Source organism: Gavia stellata, chromosome 24 (assembly GCF_030936135.1).
Source record: "Gavia stellata isolate bGavSte3 chromosome 24, bGavSte3.hap2, whole genome shotgun sequence".
Lineage (NCBI taxonomy): Eukaryota > Metazoa > Chordata > Aves > Gaviiformes > Gaviidae > Gavia > Gavia stellata.
Window position 1 is genome coordinate 7736336 of NC_082617.1, and position 25755 is coordinate 7762090.

Below are 25755 nucleotides of genomic sequence, written 5' to 3' on the forward strand. Positions count from 1 at the left end.
ATGGCTCAGCCCAAGGGCACGGTGGTCCTCGCCTACAGCGGGGGCCTCGACACCTCCTGCATCCTGGTGTGGCTGAAGGAGCAGGGCTACGATGTCATCGCCTACTTGGTGAGCCCCACGTGGACCCCATGGGGTGGAGGAGGTGCTGGGCCATGGGTCTGGGGACCTGGGATGGGTGACAGGGTGTCCTGGCATGTGTGTGGCCACGGTGGTGACCCTGCTCTCGCTGGTTAACCATCACCCAGCCCGGGTGCTGCTCTGCTGAGCTGCCAGCCCTGTGCAGCACAGCCTGTCCCTGCCAGCAAATGACCCTCCGCTAATGAGGGCAGCACAGCGGGGCAGAGCCAAGGGCTTGGCAGATGAATGTATGGCCCCGAGGTATGCCATTGAGGGGGACAACCCCCTCCTGCCCATCCTGGGTGGCCTCAAGCCTGGCCAGCACAGGCTCAGCCATGCCTTGTGTGATGCCCCATGGCAGGCTGGGCTTGCGCTGGGTTTTGAGGTCTCCTTTCAAACTTAGTCTTGTTTTTTTACCCCCTTCTAGGCCAACATCGGGCAGAAGGAGGATTTTGAGGCAGCACGAAAGAAAGCGCTGGTGCTGGGGGCCAAGAAGGTAACAGTGTCCCTCCCTCTGGGTGCCCAGGGGGCTCTGAGCTCCCCCTGCTCCCTGCTGTGGGGCTGAGCCCTGGGGTCTCGCACACGGTGTGACTTGGGGCCACCGTGGGGGGGGACAGTGCCAGTGAGCAATCCCTTTTCCCCATGGGGGGGCACAGTGCTAGTGAGCAATCCCTTTTCCAGAGGTTTTGCACCAAAGCCTTGTAGCAGTATCTAGGAAAGGGGAGACGAAGGGACTCTTTGCCGTGCCATCCCCAAAGCCCCAGAGGAGCAGGATCCCCACCCCCAGCCACCCTCCCATCATGGGGCTCCCTCCGTCCCGGCAGGTTTACATCGAGGACATCAGCAGGGAGTTCGTGGAGGAGTTCATCTGGCCGGCGGTGCAGGCCAACGCTCTCTATGAGGACCGGTACCTGCTGGGCACCGCGCTGGCACGGCCCTGCATCGCCCGCAAGCTGGTGGAGATCACCCAGAGGGAGGGAGCCCAGTACGTTGCCCATGGGGCCACCGGCAAGGTGAGGGAGGACAGGGGCACCGGAGCGGGGATGGCACGGGGTGCTTGGGGGGGAACCCACTCAGTCCCTTGGCCAAGCTGTGGGTGCCAGGAGGGGTGCACAGAGCCTATCTGTGGGTGCTCTGTGGGGAAGTGTTTTGACGCTTCCTTCTCGCTCTTGGGATTTCTGTGCCCGGTTTTGGTTCCCTCTCCCCGGCGGGAAGGCTTGGGTGACAGCCAAACCCCCTGCTTTCGGCAGCAACTTTCTAAAAGCTGCTACAGACATAGGCTGCCCGGGCCAGGACTCGGCTGGGGCTGAGCCAGCACCGCTCGGGGCGTTTCAGGGCACCCCGGACAGGGTGCGGCTGCCCCTGTCCTGGTCCCCATCCCTGTCCCGGTCCCCATCCCTGTCCCGGTCCCCATCCCTGTCCCGGTCCCCATCCCTGGCTGTCCCCATCCCTTTCCCGGTCCCCATCCCCGGCTGTCCCCATCCTGGTCCCCATCCCCGGCTGTCCCGGTCCCCATCCCCGGCTGTCCCGGTCCCCATCCCCGTCCCGATCCCCATCCCCGGCTGTCCCCGTCCCGGTCCCCGGCTGTCCCCATCGCCGCCGGCTGCAGGGAGGACCCTTTGCCGCTAGAGGCAGCCAGAGACCGCGGAAAGGAGGCTTGGGGCCAGCCCCTGCCCGAAGAGGGGGGAATCCCCCCCGGGGAGCGTGGGACCCGCGTGGTGTGCCCGTGAGCCACCCCCCGGCACCTCCAGCCCCTGCCCGCCCGCTGCCCAGCCCGGTGCGGGGACCCCCGGGGCAGGGTGACCCTGTCACCAGAGGCTGCAAGCCCGGCTGGTCCCAGCTGCCGCTCTGTGGGGGCAGTGGGTGCTGTGCATGCACCCAGGACCTGCCGGATGCTGCCCCCTCCCCATCCCGCAGGCACCCGAAGCGTGGATCGTGCCCGTCTTGGCCCAGGGGCAAAGGCGAGGTGCCCACCTGGAGGGGTCTCAGTGCAAGGGGCTGGGTTCGGGGGGCTGGGTTTGGGGGTCCCCAGCTATAGCAGGGGCCCCTGCCAGAAGGGGGATGTTGGATGCAGCCAGGGGATAGCCAAGGGGCACGTTGGCATCGGGGAGATGGGGCAGAGGGGCAGCTGGGGGCTTCGTGGCTGAAATAACTCTTGTTCCTGCTGCAGTGGGTTCCCCGCACCCCTTCCCTGGTAGCCCCCTCTTGAAAACACCCGCCTGAGGGTGCCCTGGCATAATGCACCCCTGGCACAACAATGTCCCCTCTGCTCCTGGGTACCACCAGCACTAGCCGGCCCCGCTCGCAGGGGCACCCTTGGCTGCTCCCCAGGCTCTGCCTGCTCCCCAAGCCATTAAGCTGCGGGCGCAGGCAGGGATGGACCCGCGGGTAACTCGACCCAGCTGCACCCCATCCCCGGCTGCGGCGTCTTAAATGCGGGCCATCTGCGGTGTCCCCGCTGCTGGAGCAGATGGACTTGTTTTGGGCCTGTAAGGGAAATGAGTGCTTTGGTGGATGTACTCGCCTGCCTGTAATAGTCCTCGGGGATTTCCCAGCCCGGTCGTAAATGCATCCTCTAGGCCGGGGCCAAGAGGAGGGGAGGGGGGTCCTTAAGCCCCTTGGTGCTGGTGGAAAATAGGCTTTGGTGAGTGCTATTCCCTGGGAAGTGCTAATAACTCCCAGGCTCGCTCCTCACCCCTTCCTGACTACCTGGCCTCATTAGTGGGACCTCATCAGCTCGGGCCAATTAAGATAAAGGGCTATTTAATTATGAGCTATTGCATCCTTCTGGACACCGTGGTCTTCCTCCCCCCTTGCCCTATGTCTCCGTGTGTCCTCTCATGCCCACGGGGAAAAAATACCCAAATCTAGGTTTCTACTAGTTCAGTTTTTAGGAGTCTCAGCCCAGGGGAGAGCATGGCTCTCGGGTGACCCCGGGGTCAGCCAGGCTCCCTCGGAGCCAGGTGAATGAGCTGCATCAGGGTTTTGAACAGCTGGTCCCCAATCCTATCAGGAGCACCAGGAAAGGCAGTTTTGGGTTCAAACCAGCCGTGGAAAGGGACCAGGAGTGACTCCGTGGAATGGAGCCCAAGTCCTGGCATCCGTTACCCGCTCCCACTGCCCTCCATGCTGGGGGAATGGAGGAGATAAGTGGGTCCTCAACTTCAGGCCTTGCTTTTCCAGTGAAAATAGGCAGCAATCCCATCCCAGCAGCATTACTGGGAAAATAGATGTGACCTCCACTCCTGCACAGAGAACCTCAGTCTAAGAAGCCCCTGGTAGCATCAGCTGGACGTCCCTCTTGGCTGGTGGCTCTCGCAGGGATTTGCAAACACCCAGCTCAGCCGAGGATCTCCGGAGCCACGGGCTGGGAGGCTTCACCCATGAAGCAGCTTGTCCCATGTGCTGGCTGGAGCCGAGGGCCCGAGACGTGTCCCCTCTAGCTCCCGGCTGGGGGATTTTGGTCCCATCCCTATGTGCCAAGAGCAGCCGGGAGCAGGGAAACAGCAGGTCCTCGCCTGCCGCGATGCAGGGTGAGATCTCAGCATCTCCCATTCATGTTTCAGGGCAATGACCAGGTTCGGTTTGAGCTCACCTGCTACGCCCTGTGTCCTAACATCAAGGTAAGGCACCCAAAATTGTCCCCTGGGGCCCCATCGCCTGGCTCCCTCCCCAGCTGGCGGGGAATTTTGTTTTAACACCGATGCAAGCAGTTGTGCCTCGCTTTAACAAGCTGCCAGCTGCATGAAGCGACGTTTTGGCATTTGAGGGAGCTGTAATGATCCTTAATTGACGTATTTTTACCCCAAACACCAAGAGGCCACAGAGGAAACAGTACCAAGGCAGCTGCTGGATAATCGATGCTGCATCCAGTGCCTTGTTAGGGTCAGAGGTTTGGGTTACTCCACCCTTGTGTGGGAAGATTAAATTTCAGCTGGGGGACCGGCACCCCATGGGTCCCAGCTCTCCGTGGGTCCCAGCTCTCCGGGGCTGCCTGGAGCCCTCTCCCGTGGGGAGCCTGGGATGGTGCCGAGGGGCAAAAAGGGGCCAGGGGCAGCAAGGGGGCTGGGGGCTTCTCATCTCATGCTCTTGCCCTCCCGACAGGTTGTCGCACCGTGGAGGCTGCCCGAGTTTTACCAGCGCTTCCCCGGGCGCCGTGAGCTGATGGACTACGCCAAGGTAGGACCCGGCTTGGGGTGACCGCGGGATTCTTTCCATGGCTTGCAGGGTGACAGCAGCAACGCTGCATGACATCCCTGCAGCACCACGCTGGAGCCTTCTGGTCGGGGGTTTTTTTTCCCCTCCCTCTATTGTTTTTTTTTTTTCTCTCCTTCTTTTCTAAAAGCCCCATAATTACCTGGCTATTAATTGTAACCCGCTTTCTGAGCAAACGGGTCCCAGCTCCCTGACTTGCCTAACAGACAAAGCAAATACGTTCGCCTTTGTTGTCCCTTCCTTTTTGAAGTACAAGTTGCAATAAAACATATTAGAAGTTTTGCATCAGGCTTTTACGTGCCCACCAGGGTACCTTTCTTTTTTAGCGACTGCATGGAAATGCTTGACAACTCGGCTCAATCAATCAAAAGGGAAAAGGCAGCTCTGTGCATAAACCAGAAAATTGCTTCAGTTTTTAAATAGCTGCCGTCGAAGCTGCCTGGGTAATCTCTGGGAAGGTGAGGTGCGGAGCTGGAGGGATGCGGCATGGGGCGAGGAACCCTCCGAGCCCATTAGGACTGCCGAGAGCAGCGTGTTGAGGATTGTGTTTGCCATCTGCCGTTGTATTATGAAGGGGCGAGTTTACGAGAGCTTTCCATATGTTGCCAAACAAATTGTCAAATAGGGGAGTTATTAAGAGTGCCGTGGTTTTATTATATGGAAAATGGAACATGTGTTTTGGGTTTGGGGGTTTTGTTTGGGTGGGGTTTTTTTGTTTGGAAGGGGGGGAAAAAAAGGAAATGAAATGGATTGGGGCCCCATTCAAAGAGGAAAGGCTGGGGTTGAGGGTTTGTAGTGCCTCTTGGTTTCTGGTTATGTTCAGTATTAAAAAAAAAAAGGGGGGGTTCCCTTCTTTTTCACACTCAGGAGAGGGATACGCGTGTCCAGGTCCATTCAGCGTTTGGATGCGCTCGCCTCAGCACTCGGGGAGTTATAACGCGATGGCGTTTGGGGCTCGGTTCCTGCCGGGGAAAGTGGGGATCTGTGCCACCACGGCACAGCTCTTGCTGTAGGCTTGCTGCCCAGGTGCCGGAGCCAGCCTTACTCCGGCAGCAAGCTGCTCCGGCGGCCGCTTCGTCCCCGCAGTCAGCCAAAGCTGAAACACCTTAACGAGCAAGGTGAAGCTCTCCTGGATGCTGCTCCAGGACAAACCATCACCCTGGGCAGAGCCAGGCAGGACGAAGCTCATAGGGGCTGTGCCCTGAAAGCGAGATCCCTCCTTGGTTGCGGCACGTTTGGCCCTGGCTGAGGCTGCCTGGGCTCGGTGGTTGTTGGTACACGGGTTTGGACTCGGAGGATCCCCTTTGAAGTGCTAAGATGGGGCGAGGATGGGCTGGGGAGCACGGGCTTCCCCCGCTGCCAGGAGGATGCAGAGGGAGGAGAGGGCTGGCTGGGAAAATAAACCAACTGGGGCTCATGGGTCGTGATCAGTGGGTGTTCGGGTCTGAAAGATGCGTCTATACATCGCGGGTGAGATGAGGTGCCATGGTTGGCACAGGGAGAGCCCGTCAGAGGGCACAGCCCCCCAGCCCCGCGCTGCTGAGCATGTCCCATCAGGGTAAACAGCCCTCAGCATTAATTGGTTGGCTTTAATCAACTAAGGTAAAACCTCCTCTGCCAACATCCATGAGGGCGCTGGCACAAGGACAAGAGCACAGGGGCTGATGGGAGTGTGGTCGGAGCCCAGGTGGGGTTGAGGGCTGTTCCCCAGCCCTTGGTCTCCCCTAGCATTCTTTGGGGGGGGGGCTTTAGGGGGTTGGGAGGCACCTACAGCTCCATCTGTCCAAGGGATGGGACAGGGAGAGGCATCTTCTCACCCTTTCCTGGAAAAGGCAGGTGATCCCCAGCACTTGCACCCAGCAGGCAGTGTTTTGCCCTCCCAGCAAGCCCAAGCTTGTGTTTTGAAGCCCGTGTGAAGCGTAGATGTGCCCTGCTCTCCGCCAAGGTCTGCGGCCAGGAGAGCACCCTGTGCCTCGCAGCCCTGCAGAGGGGCCTGGGTCAAGGAGGCGAAGGCTGCCCAGCACCCACTTCCAAAGCCTGGGATGGGCGTCCTGGGGGGGTCCCACACCAGAAGTGTGCTTTGGGACTGGCGAACCAGGACCCATGAGCCTGGGGAAGGCAATGTTCCCCTGGCAGCAGGGCTGAGCTAGTCCCTCTGCATCTTTAGGAGGTATCTCAGGACCTTGCTGTGATCCCAGGTGATGGGTTGAGGACGCTGATTTAACAAGCACAAGTGTTTCCTTCCCCTCTTGCCAGCAAACAAGGAGCCTCTGCTCAGCCCCTGCTCCTCTCGTTCTGGCCAAGCCTGAGGTCCCTGCTGTGGTGACACTGAAATGGCAGAGCCACCTGATGATGTATGGGCTGTACAACACGCCGAGGCACGGTGGGAACCCGCCACTGCCTCCAGCCCTGGCTCGCCGTGGCCATCCTGCAGCTGGGACATGGTGGCTTGGCATGCTGGCAGGGTGGGCGACGTCCCCACTGGCTCCGGTTGTTAGCTCGCCGCCGTCGCCTCTCCCGCTAATTCCCGCGTGTGTTCACCTCGTCTTCACAGGCAATTTCCCCCATTGAAATGTCACCAGATAATTGAGCACACCGGTGACCTTGTTAGGGAGCTGGGCTCAGCGCTGTGTGCGGCGCCAGGGAGGCAGCCAGTGCGGGGCCGTGTGTCCCTGGGCACGGTGCGCTCGGGATGCCTGGGTTCGGGGGAATGCCTGCTGCCCCGTGTGCCCCGTGTCTGCATCGTGTCACGTTTGCACGAGGCTGCAGGGACAAGTGTGCTGTCCCCTCCTGGCAGAGCATCAATCCTGTTTAGGCTGGAGAGCATTCTGTGGTTTTGGGGATTTCTGTCCCCACGTCACCTCCCCTTGATGAGGAGCTGAGCTGGAGGAATGCACCATCCTGGACCTAGAAAAAGCACACAACATCCGTGCCAATGTCTCTGTCGCTTGGGTACACGGGGTGCTCTGGGGCTCCGTCTCAGCTCATGGCAGGGCTGGGGTGGCCATTCTCCTCCCAGCCGTACCATGTCCCTGATGTCCCCATCAAGGTGGCCCTCATGGTGGGAGATGATGTTGCCCAGGGTCAGGGACACCGATGTCCACCTTGCTCCGTGCCGCCTTGCTGGTGGCCATGGGTTGTGCCTTTGTGCTGTCAGGGCTGATCCCAGCAGGAGCCGGTGCCGGTGGGGGGGTGGCTTTCCCCATGGGCTCGCTCAGCGCTGCTCCCCTTCTCTCGGCAGAAACACGGGATCCCAGTGCCCGTGACACCCCAGACGCCCTGGAGCATGGATGAAAACCTCATGCACATCAGGTGAGAGGCCGGGCGGGCAGGGAGCTCCTGTGGGGAGAGGACCCAGAGCCTGGGGCCCCAATCCCCTGGTCCTGTGTGGTCAGGACAGCCCTTCCCATCTCCAGAGTCCCAGGCTGCCCCACCACGTGCTGGCCAAGAGTGACCCCAAAACTTCCAGCCTCCCTTTCTGCCCAGTTGTCCATGTCCCACGTGGCAGCATCCATATCCTGGGCTCTCCCACGGCCGGCGCTCCTTGCAGGGTTGCTGCTAAAAGCCCCTGGAGATCCATAACACGTATTTACGCCCATCCTCATGGGGTGGGGGGAGTGGGGAGGTTGTCCTAGCGGGTTTTGGGGTTGCAGGTTGCAGGTGCTGCAGTGACTTCTCTCTCCTTCCCTGCCTGCTGCAGCTATGAAGCCGGGATCCTGGAGAACCCCAAGGTAATCGATCACAGCTGCCTGGCCGGCGTGGCAGCCACAGGGCCGAGGGTGTCTCGTGTATTTGCAGCCTAATTGGAAATTTCACGGCAGGCCGTGTGCGGCGGGGAGGCCCTGCCGCCCGCCCCGGCCCCTCGCCTCTCCCGGCACGTTAATTGCTGCCGGCGTGAATAGGGGAAGGGACCGTTTCAGGGTGACACCGGAGGGGACAATGTCACAGGGCAGCAATAAAGGAGCAATTAGACAGATGAGGTGCTGGTGGGAGAGCAGGGGCTGGTGGCGGGTGACGGAGGTCCGGGCTGGCCCCTGCAGCTTGGGTCCCCTGCCCATGCCTGCAGCTCGCCCAGCCCTCCTCGCTTTCCCATCCCCACTACCCGGGGGCAAAGGGGGTAAAACCTCCCTGTGTGTGGGGTGGTGCTTGGAGACCCCGAGGGCACCCATGGGACCACCGGCTCCTGGGCAGCTCTGGCTGCCGACGGGGCCAAGACCCTGGTGGCATTGGGTGCTGTGGCCAGATGCTGCCGGTGAGCGCGGCACAGCGCTCCGGAGGCATGGGTCCGGCCCCGGCTGCCTCCGGATAATGCTCGTGGTCCAGCTGCCTGCTGGCCCCTGCCTGCACTGTTCATGCTCCAGCGGGTTGCGATGCTCGGCGGCTAAACTATCCATCAGCGCTAATTAGACAATCCAGGGAGAGGAGGGGGAGGCAGGCGGAGAGGGAGAGGAGCCGGCTGGAGCTCACTGGCCCACGGCCGGCTGGCTGCGGCTGGGCTGGCGCGTGCCTCTGGCGGGGGCGTGAGGAAGAGGAAGGTGGAGAGGGGGTCCCTCTCCCTCTTCAGTGCCCACCGGAGGGGTGTCTGCGGGTCAGGCTTTGCAAAACTGGGCCCCTGGGGGGGTCTCCTCCTCCAGGAGAGCAGTTGGCTCAGGGATGGGTTTTCACGCCTCTAGCTGGAGCTAGCAAGGGCCAGACCCCCACCCTTCCCATTGCACCCATCCTGAGCCACCCCTTCGCACCCAGCACCTCTCTCCTTGGGGAAGATCCCTAGTCCCGAGGCTCTGCCGAGCCCACTTCTCTCCCAAAGCCAGCTCGGAAAATGGGGCCAGTATAGCAGAGAACAGAGCAGCGACCCCATCCTGAGCATTCTCCGCTTGGGCACCTCTCCCTCCGCCAGCGCCGGGAGGTGGCTTCCCGGAGAGCCGTGTCACCACTGTCCCCTTTCCCGGCCCGGGAAGCAGTGCCGGGCACCAGGGCGGCCGCAGCAGGATCCGGGGTGCCAGGCACGGTGGGCTCCCCTCCCCAAACCCCCGGGACCTGCCAAACGCAGGGATTTGAAAGCAGATGGTTGAGCTATTTTCTGCCTCTGTGAGGCCCGATTGAAGGGCAATGAGGCAGCTAATGTGGAGAAAGATAGAAATTTACTTGCTTTAACTTCATATGGCACTCTGAAAGAGTTCATTCAGTCCCGGGCACAACAATATCAGCCGGATGAATAAACCATTTGCGGCATCGATAGCTCTGCATCATGGTTTACTTCATGGACCATTTGCTTCCAATTTCTTCTCTTCTTGCCCCGTTTTTCTTGCTTCTTTCTTCCCCCCTCCCTCTCTCCCTTTCCACACACTCTTCCTTTTTTTTTTCCCCTTTTTTTTCTTTTTTTTTTTTTTTCTCTCTCCCCTTTAAAGATGACATTGCAGGACTAGCCCCCCTGCGGGGAGGGATAAATAGGAGGCATTGATACACTGCAACAAACTATTTGTCATTTGAACTGTGCTTTTAGGAGAGAGAATAAAAAGAGGACAGACTCACACCGTAATGATGGAATGCAAGCCAAATGTCACTTTTATTTCTATTTAGTTATTTTATTTAATAGGGGTTTTCATAGTTGGCTTGGAAAATTGGAAACTACCTGACTTTGACTTCCAATGTTTAGTAAAGAGTTTTTAATACTTTCCAGTATTATTTTTTCGCCTTCCGCCCCCCCATCTTTCCTTTTGAACTCCAAGTTTTTCATCATCTCTCGCAGGTTCGTCTAGTTAATAAGTGTGATCAGGGCTAGGAAAGGCCAGACGATGTAAAATTGAAATCCGCAGCCCGTGTAATTTGTGCGTGTGCGTGCGCGGGGGGCACGGGGGAGGCGCGTGTTCGAGCACCTCTTGTTTAAAACAAGGGAACGGGGCAAAAATGAGACAAAATGGGAACCTGAGGGTGGTTTTGCTGGAGGATGTGCTGGGGTAGTTATGTCTGTACTCCCGGGAATCAGCGGCAGTTGCTGCTTGGACGTATGCCCCGGGGTTTGGGGTGAAGCAAGGGGGGTCCCCAGGTGTGGAGGGGCTGGCAGGGATGCTCGCAGCCAGGCAGGTTGCCTTCAGGTGCTGGCAGTGATTGGGCTTTGCTATTTATTGGACTGAAAAAAAAGAGGATGTTTTCACTTAAAAGGCTTATTTCCCATCTTTAAAAATTTTAGATGAAAACTTCTGCAGAGAAATTAATTTTCCCTTAAAAAAAGCTTAAAAAATTTTTTTTAAAGCAATCCCGTTGACTTTCTTTTTTTCTCAACTTGCTTTCTACCTTGTCCTTTTTTCCTTACTGGAAAGGAGGAGGAGGGAGGAAAAGCAAGCCGGAGAAAAGTTGAGCTTTCAAAAGGAGAGGAGAAGCAGGGGGAGCGTGGGCCAGGCTGCGGGGGGGTGCTGCGGGCAGAGCCCTGGGTGCAGGCACGGCCCCACTGCCCAGGGATGCCCGGAGCTCCAGCTCTCACCAGCCGGGTTTTGTGTGCAAATAGCAGTTTACCACTGCTTAAAACATCTGCAGGAGCCGCTCGGTTTGGAGAAACTCCACCGGAGCTGCTTGCAGATGGGGTTTTAGGTCGCTGGGACTCCTCAGCTGGCACCTCCTTTGCAATGCTCCCTCCGATGTCGGCCAAGGACAGCTTTGGCCCAACCCGGCTCTGCCATTCACTTGCTCGGCGCTGCCTGCCTTTCCACCACTCCGTGCCTCAGTTTCCCTCCCCTCCGCCTCCCGGAGCCACAGCTGCGGGGGGGGGGCCCTTTAGAGAGAGTAGTTTGCAAATACCAGTCCAAAAGTGTTTTGGGGGCCAGTGCACGCAGCCGCATCACGCGTGAGTGGCGAGGGGCCACGCAAAATCGCAAAGCATTTGCTCTCTGGGACGGAAAGCTTTTTTTTATTATATTTTTCTCCCCCCTCTTCTGGCACACGCTTCAATTGCGGCAATTCATTGTTGGCACCCAAGCCTCCGGTGGCCCGGCTCTGATGGAGATAAGATGCCTCTTTCCTATAAATCTAGGAAAAAAAATATACATAAAGGTTGATGTGCTCTGAAATGAGTTTTTGCTTTGTTCCTCTATTTTCCCCCGTGTGTATTAACCCCGGGGACACCATGAAAGAGCCGGTGCGCCTGGAGCACCTGCTGGGGTCAGGCCTCCTCATTAGTTTTTTCGGTCAGCGCCGAATAAGCCCGGCCGTGGCACGGGGATGTGCGGGCGCCCGCCCTGCCGCTGGCTGCCATCGTCCTGCTTTTCCCTGCCTGACTTGCTTCTCCGCAGCCATCCCGCCTCCAGCTGTGGGGGCGTCGGAGGAAAAGATGAGATCAAGTTGAGGGGAAAAATTGGCTGATTCTTCCAACCTCTTTGTTGCCGGGGCCCTGGAAAGCACCGGTGCTGTGCCGTGCTGGCCCCATGCTTTGGGATGGGGTGCGCCGGGGATGGGGGATGCACGTTGGGGATGGGGGATGCGCGCCAGGGTCAGGGCTGCCGGCAGTGTTGGCCATGCCAGTGCCACTGACTTTGCCTCTTCTCTTCCCTGCCCCCCGGCAGAATCAGGCCCCCCCTGGGCTCTACACGAAGACCCGTGATCCAGCCACCTCTCCTGACATCCCAGACGTGTTGGAGATCGAGTTTGAGCGGGGTAAGCGTCTCCTTGCAGCCGGCCCCTCACGTCTCTCCCCCCCTCAAAGCCAAACCCCGCTCCCCGGCCGGGACCGGGGGCCGCTGGCAGCCAGGAGCATCCCTGGGGAGGGGGCAGGCGGGGTGAGCCCCGACTCGTGGCATCACGGCTCAGGATGGTGCTTGCAGCACGTTGGGACTCTTCAGAGCGTGCAGAGGGTCTGGGTATGTCTTGGGGGCTTGCTGGGACCCCCCTGAGAGCGGAGAGGGGTCTGAGCCCCCGCTCCAGCCATTCAAGGTGCAGCGGGCAGGGTTCCCTCTCGCACAAGGTGGCACGCAGGTGGCCCTGGGGATGTGCAGGTGGCCCTGGCCAGTGTCACAGCCAGGGAGATGCTCTAGTAGGATTTGGCCAGCCGTGCTATCAGCATCACATGGAGGAGACAGGGATGCCCTGTCCCATCCCAGCGGATGCATGGAGGGGCCCAGCCCCAGAGCTGTCACCCGGAGAGGTGACACGGGGTGGCGTCTCCCACCTCCACCAGCCGTGGGCATCGCCATGCCACCATCCGTCCTGGCAGCAGCAGCAAGCCCAGCCCAGGCTGGGGGGAGACCCCGCTCGGAGGGGGCACCCCCTCCCCGCCACCCCCCTGCCACCAGCATCCCTGCTCCGTTATAATGATCCCCCTGCAAGAGCAGCCCCCCTCCCAGCAGCCCATTCAGCCCCTAGTTAATTTATTTGAAGTTTTAATCTAATTATTAACTATTTTAAAGGCTAAGCAGCTTTCACCAACAACGGCCCCGACAACGTCGGCTCTCCGCCGAGCGGACCCCGGCCAATACCCCGGCGGAGGATGCGAATAGAAAGAGCTGGGGCGAGGGGAGGGCGCGGGGGGGGGCCCGCACCGAGAAGCAGCTTAAGGTTCATTATTGCCGCGAGTTACATTTAATAGCAATTTACAACTGAGTTTATAAACCCCTGGAAAATAGGGGGTTTAGGGGGGGCGGGGGGGGGGGAGCTGACAGCCCCCATCACTAGACAGGGCTCTTGCGGGCGCCTCAGTAATAAAGACTAGAAAGGGAGGCATTGAGGCTGATTGGCAACTGATAGTGCGTTAAATGGTAATGAGGAGGGCAGATGGAGGGGGGATTAGCCTCCAACTCCGCACCGCTTTTCTTTGTGGGCCCCGCAGCCCCCTTGTCAGCTTCCTAATACATTTATTGCTCATTTCACACCGCTAAAGAAAAATGCCTCTTTCTATTCAGCATCCCCCCCGCCTTGCTCCTGCCCAGCGCCCTTAAAAAAATTTAAGGGAAAAAGAAGGGGGAGAAAAAAAAAAGGTGCAATAATTAATTCATGGCGGGGAGCGCCCCGCCGCGGGGTGCGTGTGCGTGCGTGTGCGAGCAGCCGTGCCCCGGTGTGGGGGTCCCTCCCAGACACCCCCCACACTGGTGGGGGGGGACACATTTGTCAGCCCCCCCCGCCCCGGCAGGGGCTGGTGGGACAGAAGGTGCTGTGCCGTAAGACAATTGCAGAGCGTGAAATTCAATTAGTTAAGGGCCTGGTTGCAATTTCACAGGCCCTAAAAAAGAGAGAGGGAGAGGAGAGGGGAAAAGGGAGGGGGGACAGACGACGTTTTTATGGCCTTTTTTATTTATTTATTTCGCTTCTCTCCCGAGGTGGGTCCCCCTCCCCTCGCCTCCCCCCCGCACCGGCTTGGATATGCCTTTTTAAGAAGTTATTTAGAGTTCATATCTGTCACATCTATTTAACGCCCACGGGGTGATGTTCCGGGGGGATCCTGACACCGGCTGATCCTGCCCGTCCTCCCTCCCCGCCTCCGCAGGTGTCCCCGTGAAGGTCACCAACGCCGGGGATGGAGCCACTCATTGCTCGGCCCTGGAGCTCTTCAAGTACCTGAATGACATCGCGTGAGTGCCACGCTGTCCCCTGCCACAGCTGCCACCTGCCCGCCGGCTGGCAGCGGGGATGAGGGCAGCATCCCCGGGGTCCCCAGGGTGGGGTGGAAGCGGGACGCTCGCAGCAGGCACGTCCCGATACGCCCAGGGACGGTGGTCAGCAGCCTGAGGACGGGATGGTCCCAGTTGGGTCCCAGTTGTGCCTTTCATGCCAGCGAGCGCAGCTGGGCACCGAGGCCAAGAGCACGGGGGTATTTAGGGGTTTGGTCCCTGTGCATGAGGAGGGCTAAAATGTCATATTAACACCCTCTGCATTTACCGTGTGCCCCAGCTGCACAGTTGGGTGAGGGCTGCCCTGCCTGCAGCGGGGGGCTGAGCCCCCGGGGCACCCACTGCCTGCAGGGCACCCTTTCCCCTGGTCCCAGCTCAGCCCGGGACCCCTGGCTCCCGTCTCCCAGGGGGCATTGCCTCGCCCTGCCTGCCCAAGGGCGCTCAGTGTCCCTTTTGGGTGGAGAGTCAATTTTTTTGGTGCGTGGAGACATGCTGGCCAGGTCCATCGCCCTGTTCTCCCCCTGCCTCTGCAGCAGCAGCTCCTGCAGGGTTTTCTGCCCTGTGCCACCCCATGCCCGGTTTCTGCTGCCACCAGGGCAGAGCCATCCCCAGGGGCTTGCCCAAAAATACAGCAGTGCCCATGAGGGCACCCACTCCTCCCGCCCCACGCCAAGTGCCACCCAGTCCCCAGCCATCCTCCTTTGTGCCTCTGCCTTATCCCCCCTGTCACTGAATGGGAATGAACTTTTCCATGTAGTTTGCTTTTTAAATGTTAAGTGGTTTTAAAATTACTTCAGCCATCGGGAATACAGCTGCAGCGTGGCCTATCCCCTTCCCTGGTTTATTTTCCGGCGTCCCAAGTGCCAGAGCTGCCTACGGCGCTGCTGGCCCCAGCAGTGAGCGAGGATGGAGAGGCTGGTGGCACAGCAAAGAGGAGGAGAAAAGGAGAGAACTCCATCTCTTTGTTACCCGTCCTATCTGGGAGTCACTGCTGATGGTCACCAGTGCTGCTCAGGGGCTGCCCATGCTGTCACCTGGGGTTTGTCCCCTGTGTCCCCCCGCGTGTGTCCGACCCACCTCTCGCGGCCGCCTGTGTCCCGCTGCAGGGCCGGGGCTGCTACAACCTCCCTTCTCCTCCGCAGGGGCAAGCATGGCGTCGGGCGCATCGACATCGTGGAGAACCGCTTCGTCGGGATGAAGTCCAGAGGTGAGCAGCCACCCGCCGGCAGTGCTGTCCCTGCCCTAAAAACAGCAAAAAAAGGGAAAACCCTGGTGGGACGTGGCGGGTGCTCAGCATCGCCGGGGTGCTATGGCTCAGGTCACTCCACCAGCCCTCAACCGCTCCCTCCCCATCAGCTTTCGACTGAGATTTCCATGTGACTGGGACTTCTCACTGTCTCTAATGAAGGCAGCTGCCTGCTCGCTGCCAGTGCCCCTGTTTGCTCCAGTCCTGGGGTCCCAGTGCCACCGGAGACCCCAGGTCTCGGGTGAGACCTGTCTCCAGTGGGAAAAACACTGAGCTGTGGGCTTGCGTGGGAGGATGCTCATGGGAGGTCCTGGAGGCTGCAAGGCTCTGTAGTACACATACAAAGCGCAGGAGGCCGATGGAAGTCACTGAGAGTTTTTTAAAGCCAATTCTTTGATTTATCTACGGTTTTTTGAGGCTGTGACTCTTAGTATTGATCATCCATTAGGATCAACTTCACTGGAAATCTCCGGAGGCAGCGAGCTGCCCCGTGCAGAACTAAGCAACGAGGTGGCTCATCATCATTTCCCATCTCCTTACCCCCACTCTTTTGTTTTAAATCTCGTTAATACCTAATGAGATGCTCCTTTTCTTTAAACTTGCCTTCTGCGCAGGGCGTCAGCAAATATTTTGATAAGACTCAGCCTGCGGTATCCCTCCCCACCGCAGGGCATCAGCCCCTTTGCAAGAGTATCAGCCACAAGAGGCAAGAAACAAAACCCCAAATCATTTGATCCGAGTTTGAATAATCAAATTAAAACCGAAAGAAGGAAGAAAAAAAACCCAACCCCAAACCACACACACCAGCCTGCGCATTTGCATGCAGGATGCTGAGTAATTTGTCAAAATCTATTTTATTTTTATAAGAGCCACTGACACGCTCTAGTGACCCTTCCAGCATTTAATAATTTCTCTAAACCCTATTTAACTGTCATGTCTGTCTCCGGCGTGACATTGCCAAGTGATCGCTGCCGTGTTTGTGTGCTGGCAGACGCGGGAGGACCAGGCTTTCTGGGGACAGCGGGGTTGCACGCGCCTCGGGGACGAGACCTTGGGGGTGGGTTTTCCGCCTTGCCTTGAGTGGGATCCTGCCCCCAGTTTTGCTCCTTGGGATTACCAGAAACCTCTCCGAAATCTGCTCCGAGAGATGCTCTGCAGGAGAGATGGAGAGTCAGGATGGGAGGGGGCTGGAGCAGTGCTGCCGGTACCTGCCTCCTCCCGGGGGTTTTGGGGTGCAGAGCAGCTCGGGGTGACCCCACCACCACTCTACAGGAGCGTTTTGGACCCCAAATGGGGTTAGGGTCAACAGGGCAGGAGATGGGACCTGGGCTCGCAGGTGGGAGGAGGCGATCCTGTAAATCCCAGCGGTGGCCGCGATGGCTCAGGGCTCCGCAGGTTCCTCGGGGCAGCACAGGGACCCCTTCTCCCCCGGGACCCCGGCTCTGCGGGGGAAACTGAGGCACGGGCAGTCAGCAGCACAGGAAGAGCCCTCCACGGCTGCGGAGGTGGCAGCGAAGGCTCCCGTCAGGTGCCTCCTCTCCCTCAGACCCGGGGAGCTGGGGAAGAGAAAAATTCATTTGCATTGATTTTTACTAAGCTTCTAATTGAACTTCGTTAAGGCCTAATGGGCGAGGGGCGAGCTGAGCGTGCCTGTGCCAGCCTTTTAAGCCCTATTAACTCGATTTTGCCGTATTTGTTTTAGTGGGAGGAGGGTGGGTAATTACAGGGTGCCGGGGAGCGGCGCTGCAGCCGGCTGGGGGGGCCGTGGCTCGGCCGGGGGCTCTTGGCTGCGAGCAGGAGCCTGGTCCTGCCTCTCCCGCCTTTTCACATCCTCATTATCAAATTATCTTTTTAACTCCGAAGGGGGGCTAATTAAGTGAAGTAAATGAAATCAGTGGGGAGGAAGCGGGAAGGAGGGGACGGCCGCTGCCAAAAGAGCGGAGCGCTGCCTTTGGCTGGGGCTTTTCCTCCTTCCTTTTCCCTTTTCCTCCCCTCCGTGTGCTGAGCAGATGGAAGAGGAAGGCAGAAAAACCCTTCCCTGCGATGAACCCATACCAGTCCATGCTCAGCCTCAGCCTTGGCCCAGCAGTGGAAATTTAAGCAGCATCTTCCCATGGGCAGCATCACCCTCCCCTTCCCCTTGGGAAGCATCCCGTCCTGTCCCGCGGATGCTGTCGGGAGTGACAGCCCGCACTCAGCACAGCAAAATTGCTGGGATGGAGGTGAACTGACAGCTGAGGTTACAAATTAGAAAATTTTAAGCAGCGGCAGCTGTCTCCTTGGCTGCCCCCCCATACACCCCCCCAGCTCCTGTCCCCCCCTTCCCCAGCAGTAATTACGGGGTGATTGAAGCTTCACCAGGCTGCAGTGCTGACACCTCTGTCTTTTTCCTGTAAACACGGGGAGATGAAAATAGACACTTGGAGATGCTGCGAGTGTCACTTTGAAGTTGTCTCTCGGCGGCGAGGCTGGGAGCATGGCTGTCAGCTCCGCTCCCCGCCGCCCCGGCTGTCACACCCCAGTCCTCTAGCATCAGATCGAACGGGACAGGCAGGGGTGCAGGCAGATGGGTGGGAGGTGGGCACCGAGACACAAACCTTTGGTCAGCCCGAATTGGCTTTAACACCTCCTAAGGGGAAGGAGAGGGAGTATTAATTGTGTTGGCTTCGCGGTCGGGGGCTGGAGGGGGCATAGAGCAGCCCTCTGCACCCCTGTGCCACCGCCGCGCCCGTGGGGCCAGCTGGTTTTTGGTGTTAACTCAGCTGTCTCCTCCCGTTGTCGGTGGGGATGGGTGCTTGGTGAGCTCCCCGTGACCTGCCCCTGGGGACCAGGCTGCAACTTCACTGGGTGGCCTGAGAGGAGACCCGTCCCTTGACTGTAGGGTGCTGAGGTCAAGGACCCTGATCTGGATGAGGTTTGATGGACGTGGCTTGGGCTGCCGTGGTATTATAGGGCTGTGTCCGTGGGACCCGTGGCCACCCTGGGATGGGACCCCGCTTGAGTCTGTGCCACACTCCAGGGCACTGAGTGGGCAGAGCCCAGTGTGGGTTTGAGCCCCCATGACAGCCCCGTGGGCTCCCCTCACCCCCTCTCGGGGCTGGGGCTGGTTGGGGACATGTCCCCTTCGGCGGGGACAGTTTCCTATGGGGTTTCTTTGTGTGTCAGCAAAACCCAACGTGCAAGTGCCTTTTGCCATTCCTATGGCCGTGCCATAGCACAGACGCTTGGCGTTGGGAAGGGACCGTCCCCGCGGGCAGGCAGGGGACAGGGACGTGCTGGCAGAGCAGCCCTGGCCACAGGCAGGTCACAGCCCTGCCCACCGTGTGTTCGCCGTCGGACTAGCTCAGCGTTTCCCCCACTGGCTTTCCACCCGCATCCAGCCCGGAGCAGAGCAGCGCATGGCCACCCTCGTATTTAAACACCAAGTAAACACGTTATGTGACAAATAAGCTCTGAGTGGCTGCAACAAAGGGAGTATTTCGGCCGCGGCGTTAGCCCCCATCGCCAAAATAATTGAGCATCCCTCCATCCCCGGGCCTCGTGCGATGGGGGGTCAGGCGGGAAGGGACCAGGGAGGGGGCCCTGCCAGCCCCAAATGAGGTTGCCCTCCCAGCCCCCAGGTAGCCTCATTGCTTCGCAGTGGATGCGTGGGGCTCTTTCTCGCCAGCCGAGGGGAGAGGAGGGTATTTCAGGCCCTCCGCTCCCCGTGCCTGTGCCCCGCGTCGTTCCTTTAATTACAGGTTTTCAGCCGCAGACCGTTGGGCACGGATCAGTGGGGGGATCGGTTCCCAAACCCTGTCATTTAGCCTCGTCAGAGTGCCTCTTCAAAGAGGGGAATCTAGAAATTTTCTCCGCAAGGTGCGGAGTGGACTGTCTCAGCCCCAGCATGAATATAATGACAGATGCATTTTACAGCAAGCTGGGACTGAATGCGCTCGACCACAGCTCCTTCTGTCAGCCAAGTCATTATTTTTTGTCATTTGCTGACAGTTTTGGTCTCATTCGTTTCTCTCTCTTTTTCTGCTTTTCCCCCTGCCTGGAAAAATGGCTAGGTATCTATGAGACCCCAGCGGGAACGATCCTATACCATGCGCATTTAGATATCGAGGCCTTCACCATGGATCGGGAAGTACGGAAAATCAAGCAGGGGCTCGCCTTGAAATTCTCCGAGCTGGTGTACAACGGTACGTACGGTCCTTCAGCCCGGCCCTGCCACCGCAGCATCCTCCCAGCCTTCCTCCTCCTCCTCCTCCTCTCTCGTTGCTACCGGAGGCTGCAGGTCCCGCTGGTACATGCGCTCAGGGCTGTGAAGTTCAGGTGTGGATTTTGAGGCTGCTCACAGGGGAAAAGATGGGTTTGCTTGTGCCAAGGGCTGAGCTTGACCCTGCAGCCTGCCTGCTTTGCTGCTGCGGGTCTCCACGCCTGCCTTCCGGAGGCGATGCCGCCTTCCATGAGGGCTTGCTGGTGGGGGATGCTCCCGGCATCTCTCCCAGCCTGGTGCCACCGCTTCATCCCATCCAACGCATTCGGATGTCTCACAGGCTGTCACTCGCCATCCCTTCTTCCCCCTCCACGCCGCCTTTCCCCGGCTCTCCCCTCCGACCCCCTCCATCTCTCGCCCTGGTCCGGAGCACACCAGGCTATGGGGCACACCAGCACCCAAGCTCCCGGCACGGCCGTCCCCGCGGTGGGGTTTGAAGCCGGAGACCTCTCCCCATGCACTGGTGGGGCGAAGCGCAGGGGCGCGTGGCTCGGGGGGCTCTCGAGGTGCCCTGGCCCTGGCCGCCGGGGTCCGGGGGGCTGCGGGAGGGGACGGAGGGTCGGGGCTGTGCTATGCGGTGTGCAGCCCACACAGGGGCACTGCGGGTTGTGGCTTTGCCGGGGGCTGCAGGAGGGGCTTCCAGCCTGGGCGAGGGCAGCCCTAAAGGACAAGGGGACGCTGGCTTGCAGCCACACTTAGGGACAGACATAAAGCCCTTTGCCCTTCCTCCTGTGATGCACCCAGCGGCTCCAGCGCAGGGTCTGATCCACCGCCCACGTGGGCTGAGTTTGAGGGGTCTCAGCTCAGTCTCCCCGCGCTGCTGGGGTGGGTGCTGCAGTGAACAGACTGCTGTGGGCCACGATGCTGCTCTGCTCTGCCTTGGGGGGCAGGAATGGCACCCCTGGGAGGGTACACCAGCACTGCTCCGTGGATCAGCCCCGACTCGGTTGCTGGTGCTAAGCTGAAGGAAGTAGGATTAGCCTAAATTGTCGTAGGTAGGCTCAAAACCCCGCTGCCCACACCTGGGTGCCCGCTGCATGGCTCCAGGCGCAGTGGTGTGTCCCTGTGCCCCGGCTCTTCCTCCGTCCCCGACCCAGTTCAGAGCTGATGTCCCTGGAGACCCCACACTGAGGAGAGGTCCTGCCCCTCAGCCAAACACCACATTTTTCTCTCACATTTCATGATTTCTCAGCCTCCCATTACCTCCTCCCATCACTTTTCAGGCATTGCTCTCTAATCGCAAGGGCTGGGATGATCCCCATGGGAAGATCCCCTGGAAATAACCTGACTCCAGGAGCTCAGGCTTTGGGCAGCAGCAGATCCTGTGGGGCGGTCGGGCTGTCTTCTCCCCTGCAGTTTCTGATGCCTGTGCTCGTCCCCTCTGAAGACATTCCCTCCTGCGTCTTGTCTTCCTCGGTGACTGGCATTTAATGCCTGAGGCCCTTTGTTGCTTAACCTGTATTTTAGGGCCCAGGCAGGGCGAGGGCTTCTGGGGCCACAGAAGGCTCAGTCACCTTCCCCTTGGATCACAGCCCCTGCCTTAATTCACCCTCTGATGCCGCTCCTGCCCCTGGCTATTTTTATTAGACTTTGTCCTGGGCTGCCTTTATTTTGACATTTTTTTTCAGTTTAAGCAGAAACCTGTTTGTTTATTTCTAACCACTCGCTTGTTGTGAAGCCACCAGATTAAAGAGCCACACTGGGAATCGTGATTTCGCTTCTCCCTCCACACCTCTGCCACGCAAAGGCTGCTGTTTCCCTGGCTCCAGATGCTGAATCCCCAGGGGATTTTCAACGTGGTCCTAGACTTTCCCGGTAGCCGAGCTCGAATCCAAGGAACAACCCCAAAGGGGTGCAAAGAGCACCCGTGGGTCCCCATGCCGGAGGCCAGGCTTTCAAGCTCACCTTCCTTTAACACTTCATTATTGCAACTAGTCTCTGATTTTAGGAGAATTAGTGTTTATCTTCCCCAGTCCCCATTGATCCCATTGTGGAGGGGTGGCTTTGAAGCCAGCTCCCGTCCCGGCAGGTACGGCCAGGTGCGGAAATGCCATTGTCCCCCTGCCTGCGCCGCGATTAGGGCAGGATCGTGGTTACAAGGCGGGAAGGTCATTAAGGGGGATCACTTCCAGTGGGGAATGTGTCTGCGGTGGGGGGCGAGGAGGGGGGGATGCTTCCTCGCACCTGGAGCTGTCAGAGTCGGGATTTAAGTAGCTGGTTATTATTTTAATGTGTCTCGGGTTTATTTTTATGCGGATGCAACAGCCCTACATCAATCCTGATATTTGAAGAGTTGTACCTGGAGGGTGGTTACCAAACAGAGGGGTGTATTTGCCCGGAGCCGGGGTCCCTGCCTGCATGGCAGTGTCCATTGCGGGGAGCGGGTCCCCAAACCCCCTGGCCATGCCACGGTGGGGCAGCCAAAGGGGGGTCTGGAGGTGGTTTTGGTGGTGAGGGGTTGCAGGGCTTTGACACTGTGCCTCGGAGCATGGCTACGCAGATCCCAGGGACAAGGCTGCAGGATACAGCCCCGCTCGGGGGCCAACGAGGCCAAACAGCAAAAGAAATTGTTTGTTTCTTTAATGGCTTCGGCCCCGGAGCCCAGCTGGGAAGGGAAAGGTGAGAGGGCACCGGTGTGCGAGCCGAGCGGAGGGCGATGGGAGAGATAAAACCTGGGGATGACCGGAGGGTGGTGAATGGGCTCTTTCTCTCTCCTCCTCTATCTCCCTCTCCATCTCCCAGGCTTTATTCCAGGTCTCCAAGGGCTCCCCGGCTAATTACCCTGCTTAGGGACAGGAGGAGGCATGGGGGGCCACAGCCCCTCCGCGCACCCACCCTGGCCTCGGTGGATGGCAATGCCAATGGCCGCTCCCACAGGCTGTGTTTTGGGGGGCCGTGGCGTGACTGCACATCACCCCAACACCCAGCCCGGGCTTCAGCCCAGCGGTTGCTGTCTGTGCCCCTGGGGACTTGGGGTGCCAGGGGGCTGGAATGCTGGGGGGCTGCCGTGTCAGCTGGAGCTGGGGCAGGAGGGGGAGGCACTTGCCATGGTTGTGGTTGGATGGAGCTTTCCGTGGGTGCTGGTGCCGGTTCCCTGTGTCCTGTGTCCCGCCAGCCCCTGGCTCTGGGCGTGCAGGGGGAACAAGTCAAATTTCCCCACGGCAGGGGACAGCGGAGCCCCGCTGCCCTGGGAAGGGCCCGGGAGGTGAGCTCACCCGGGGCTGCCGAGACATCTGTGCCCTGATGCGCAGCCGGATACAGCCCTGGGGTCAGCCCGGGCTGTGTTACCTGGGGGGAGCGCTCTGCTCCGCATCCCACCAGGACGGGGTGTGGGAGCGGGGCAGGGGGGGGACCGCCCTGCTGGGACCCCCATCGCTGGGTGGGTTTCCCTTCCTGGGGCTGCCCTGGGGTGAAATGTTGCTGCAGGTGCTGCGTTCCCCCGAGCAAAACCCACGGTCATGGTCAGCCCTTTGGGGCCCATCCCTGCCCTGCTTGTCCCAGGGGAGAGCAGCACGTCCCCCGTCCCGGGGGGGCTGGGAGGTGGTCCCCCCCAGATTCTGTGTCCATCTGTCTGTCTCCACCCAACCCTCCCGAGATGGTGTTTTTTGAGTGGCAGTTTCATACTAACTTAACGAAGCTTTTAATTTCCATGATCACCCGCAGCCGGCAGAGCGGGAAGGAGAATGGCCCCGCTGCCTCTTCTCCACCAGCCGGTTCCAGCCTCCTCTCCCAGCTGGGAACCCGAGGGCCACCAAGGGGAAGGGACACATGTGAGGTCTCCATCCCTCAGAGCTCAACCTGGGTGCCCCAGCACCTCGTTTCCCTCTCCCAGTCCCACGACTGCATCTCTTCCCTTGAAAATTACCCAGGGTCTGCCTTGCAGGACTTAGCCTGGGGGGAGCATCCTGCGTGGGCACCCCGGGGCACCCCGGGGCACCCCAGCCTCCCCCGTGCCCCCGCTGACTCTGTCTCCTGCCCGCAGGCTTCTGGCACAGCCCCGAATGTGAGTTCCTCCGGCAGTGCATCGGGCGCTCGCAGGAGGCGGTGGTGGGCACCGTGCGCCTCTCCGTCTTCAAGGGCCAGGTCTACGTCCTGGGCAGGGAGTCCCCGCGGTCGTTGTACAACGAGGAGCTGGTGAGGTGAGCGGGGTTTGGGAGGGGGGCCGGGGGGGCAGGGATGGGGGCAGCGAGCGTCCCATCCCATCTCGTCCCATCCCATGGCATCCCCCTCCATCCCACTCCAATCCACTTTGTCCCATCCCATCGCATCCCGCTCTGTCCCATCCCAAGTGACACCAGTGACGCCGTTCTCCCAGCCAAGCACCCAGCCAAAGCACGAGCCGTGTTTTCAAGTCAATATAATTTTTTTTCCTCCGGCTTTTCCCTTTTCTTCACGTTGTTTTCTCGCTTGCTCGCTCGCTCCCCCCCAGCCCTCCCTCAACCCCTTTCAATCTCTCTAAACACTTTATAAGCCATAAATACACCCGAATGAGTTTAGATCAGTCGGAGTAAATGTCAAATTATCTTCTCTCTTTCTCTTCTCTGGCTTTTTTTTCCCCCTTCCCTCCCCCTCAAAATCAACAGCTCCTAATAATCCGTCCCAACCCCTCATTATGCTTCGCACTCTCACTTGGAGAGATTAAATGAATAAAGTATTAAAAAAAAAAAAAAAAAGGGAAGAAAAAAAAGGAGGATGGAGGGGGGTGGGACGGAGGAAAAAGAGAGAGAGAGAGAAAAGCAGGGGCACTTATTCTCCCTGCGTCTCCAACCATTTTCCTTTTCTTTTTGATTTCTACATCGCTGGTTTGAAAGCCTTTGAGTGACGGCGTCACAGGAACCCGAGAGAAAGCTGTGAGAGGCAGAGCTGTGTGGAAATGCCTCTGCACAGTAGGTAGAAAGTAACGTAATTATAGAGCAGGTCAGAACCACTCGAATGAGCAAAAATAAAAGCACAGAGGTTTTTCTGTAGCCCGTCAGGGGAGGTAAAATCATTGTAAACTCTTTCTTTTTTTCTTTTTTTTTTTTCTTTATTTCCCCCCTTTCCTCCTTTAAGGTTTGTGGTTTCTGGGAAATGAGCCATGTATTTTGGGGATGTAGGAAACCATCGGAGTTGGGATTCGGTGGGTGGCTGCTGCCTTTGGGCAGGGGGACGTGCTCGGTGTTGCACCGAGGCACTGGCCACTGCAGCCATAAACGCCATCGGTGCCGGGGGTGTCCTCCAGCACCGCTGCCCTGCCCGGGGCAACGTCCCCTGCCCAGGACCCAGGGCAATGTCCCTGCCTGGCATGGGACAGCCATACCCAGGGGACCGCTCTGGGACAGGGCGAGCATCCCTGCTTGATGCAAGAGCACAGGGAGGAAGGGTGATGATGCACACGAGGGACCGTGGAGGGAAATTTGGGGCTGTGTCTCTAGCAGGGTCTGGGGAGCCTGGGGACGGCCATCAGGGTGGCCCTGCGGCTCCACTGCTCCTGAGGCCATGTGTCCCTTCCCCGGGGGCTGGCAGGGACCCTGCCCCAAGCCCCCAGCACCCACTCGCAACTGATGAAGGGGCAGCAGCAGGCAGCGGTCCGGGGGAGCAGCCAGCTCCGGGGTCACCCACATCCTCTCCCTTCCCAAAGGGCAGCCCCAAGCCCCCCCGGGACCCCCCATCCCAGTGACGGTGCCTTTCTCTCCGCAGCATGAACGTGCAAGGGGACTACGAGCCTGCCGACGCCACCGGCTTCATCAACATCAACTCGCTGAGGTCTGTGGGGTCGAGGTGGGACGCTGCCCAAAGCAGGGGGGAAAGCCCCCAGCACCCCTGGGGCTCTTCCCCTTCCCGGATCGGGCTCTGGGGGTGCGCTGAGGCCTCCCCCCAATCCCCCGCAGATTGCTGGGGTGCGACCAGCCCCCCCAGCACCAGCCCTGCTTAATTACAGCCTTCCCCCGCACAGCCGGTCTCGTTATTTTACTTATTTCTCAGACCCCACCATACTCCCCCCTGCAACTCCAGGGCTGTAAAACACGCCACATTTACATAATGGGCTCTTAATTTTGCCGTTGCCTGTTAACTGCTTTGTTCTCCCTGATCCGCCATGTCCCCCCACCCCTTTAAGATAAATTAATTACACTATCTCATGGAAAAAAAAAAATTAATTAAACTGTACAGGCCTTAACAAACGCCTGCTCTTCACGCCCCCTCATTCTGCTTAAATTAATTGAAAGGAAATGTGTGTTATTATTGTTAATTTACAATTAATTTTCTTTTTTTTTAATCCGGTTTCCAGGCTGAAGGAATATCATCGTCTCCAGAGCAAGGTCACCGTAAAGCAGGATGAATAG

General features: G+C 59.1%; 1 protein-coding gene across 1 annotated transcript; it reads left to right on the top strand.

Annotated features, from left to right (window-relative positions):
• ASS1 (argininosuccinate synthase 1) lies at positions 1-25755 on the top strand. Its single transcript, XM_059828895.1, has 14 exons — positions 1-108; positions 545-613; positions 942-1130; positions 3684-3740; positions 4222-4296; positions 7574-7644; positions 8033-8063; positions 11889-11979; positions 13802-13886; positions 15068-15132; positions 19224-19355; positions 23415-23571; positions 25112-25177; positions 25701-25755. The coding sequence occupies exons 1-14, from the start codon at positions 1-3 to the stop codon at positions 25753-25755; spliced, it is 1251 nt and encodes a 416-aa protein (XP_059684878.1).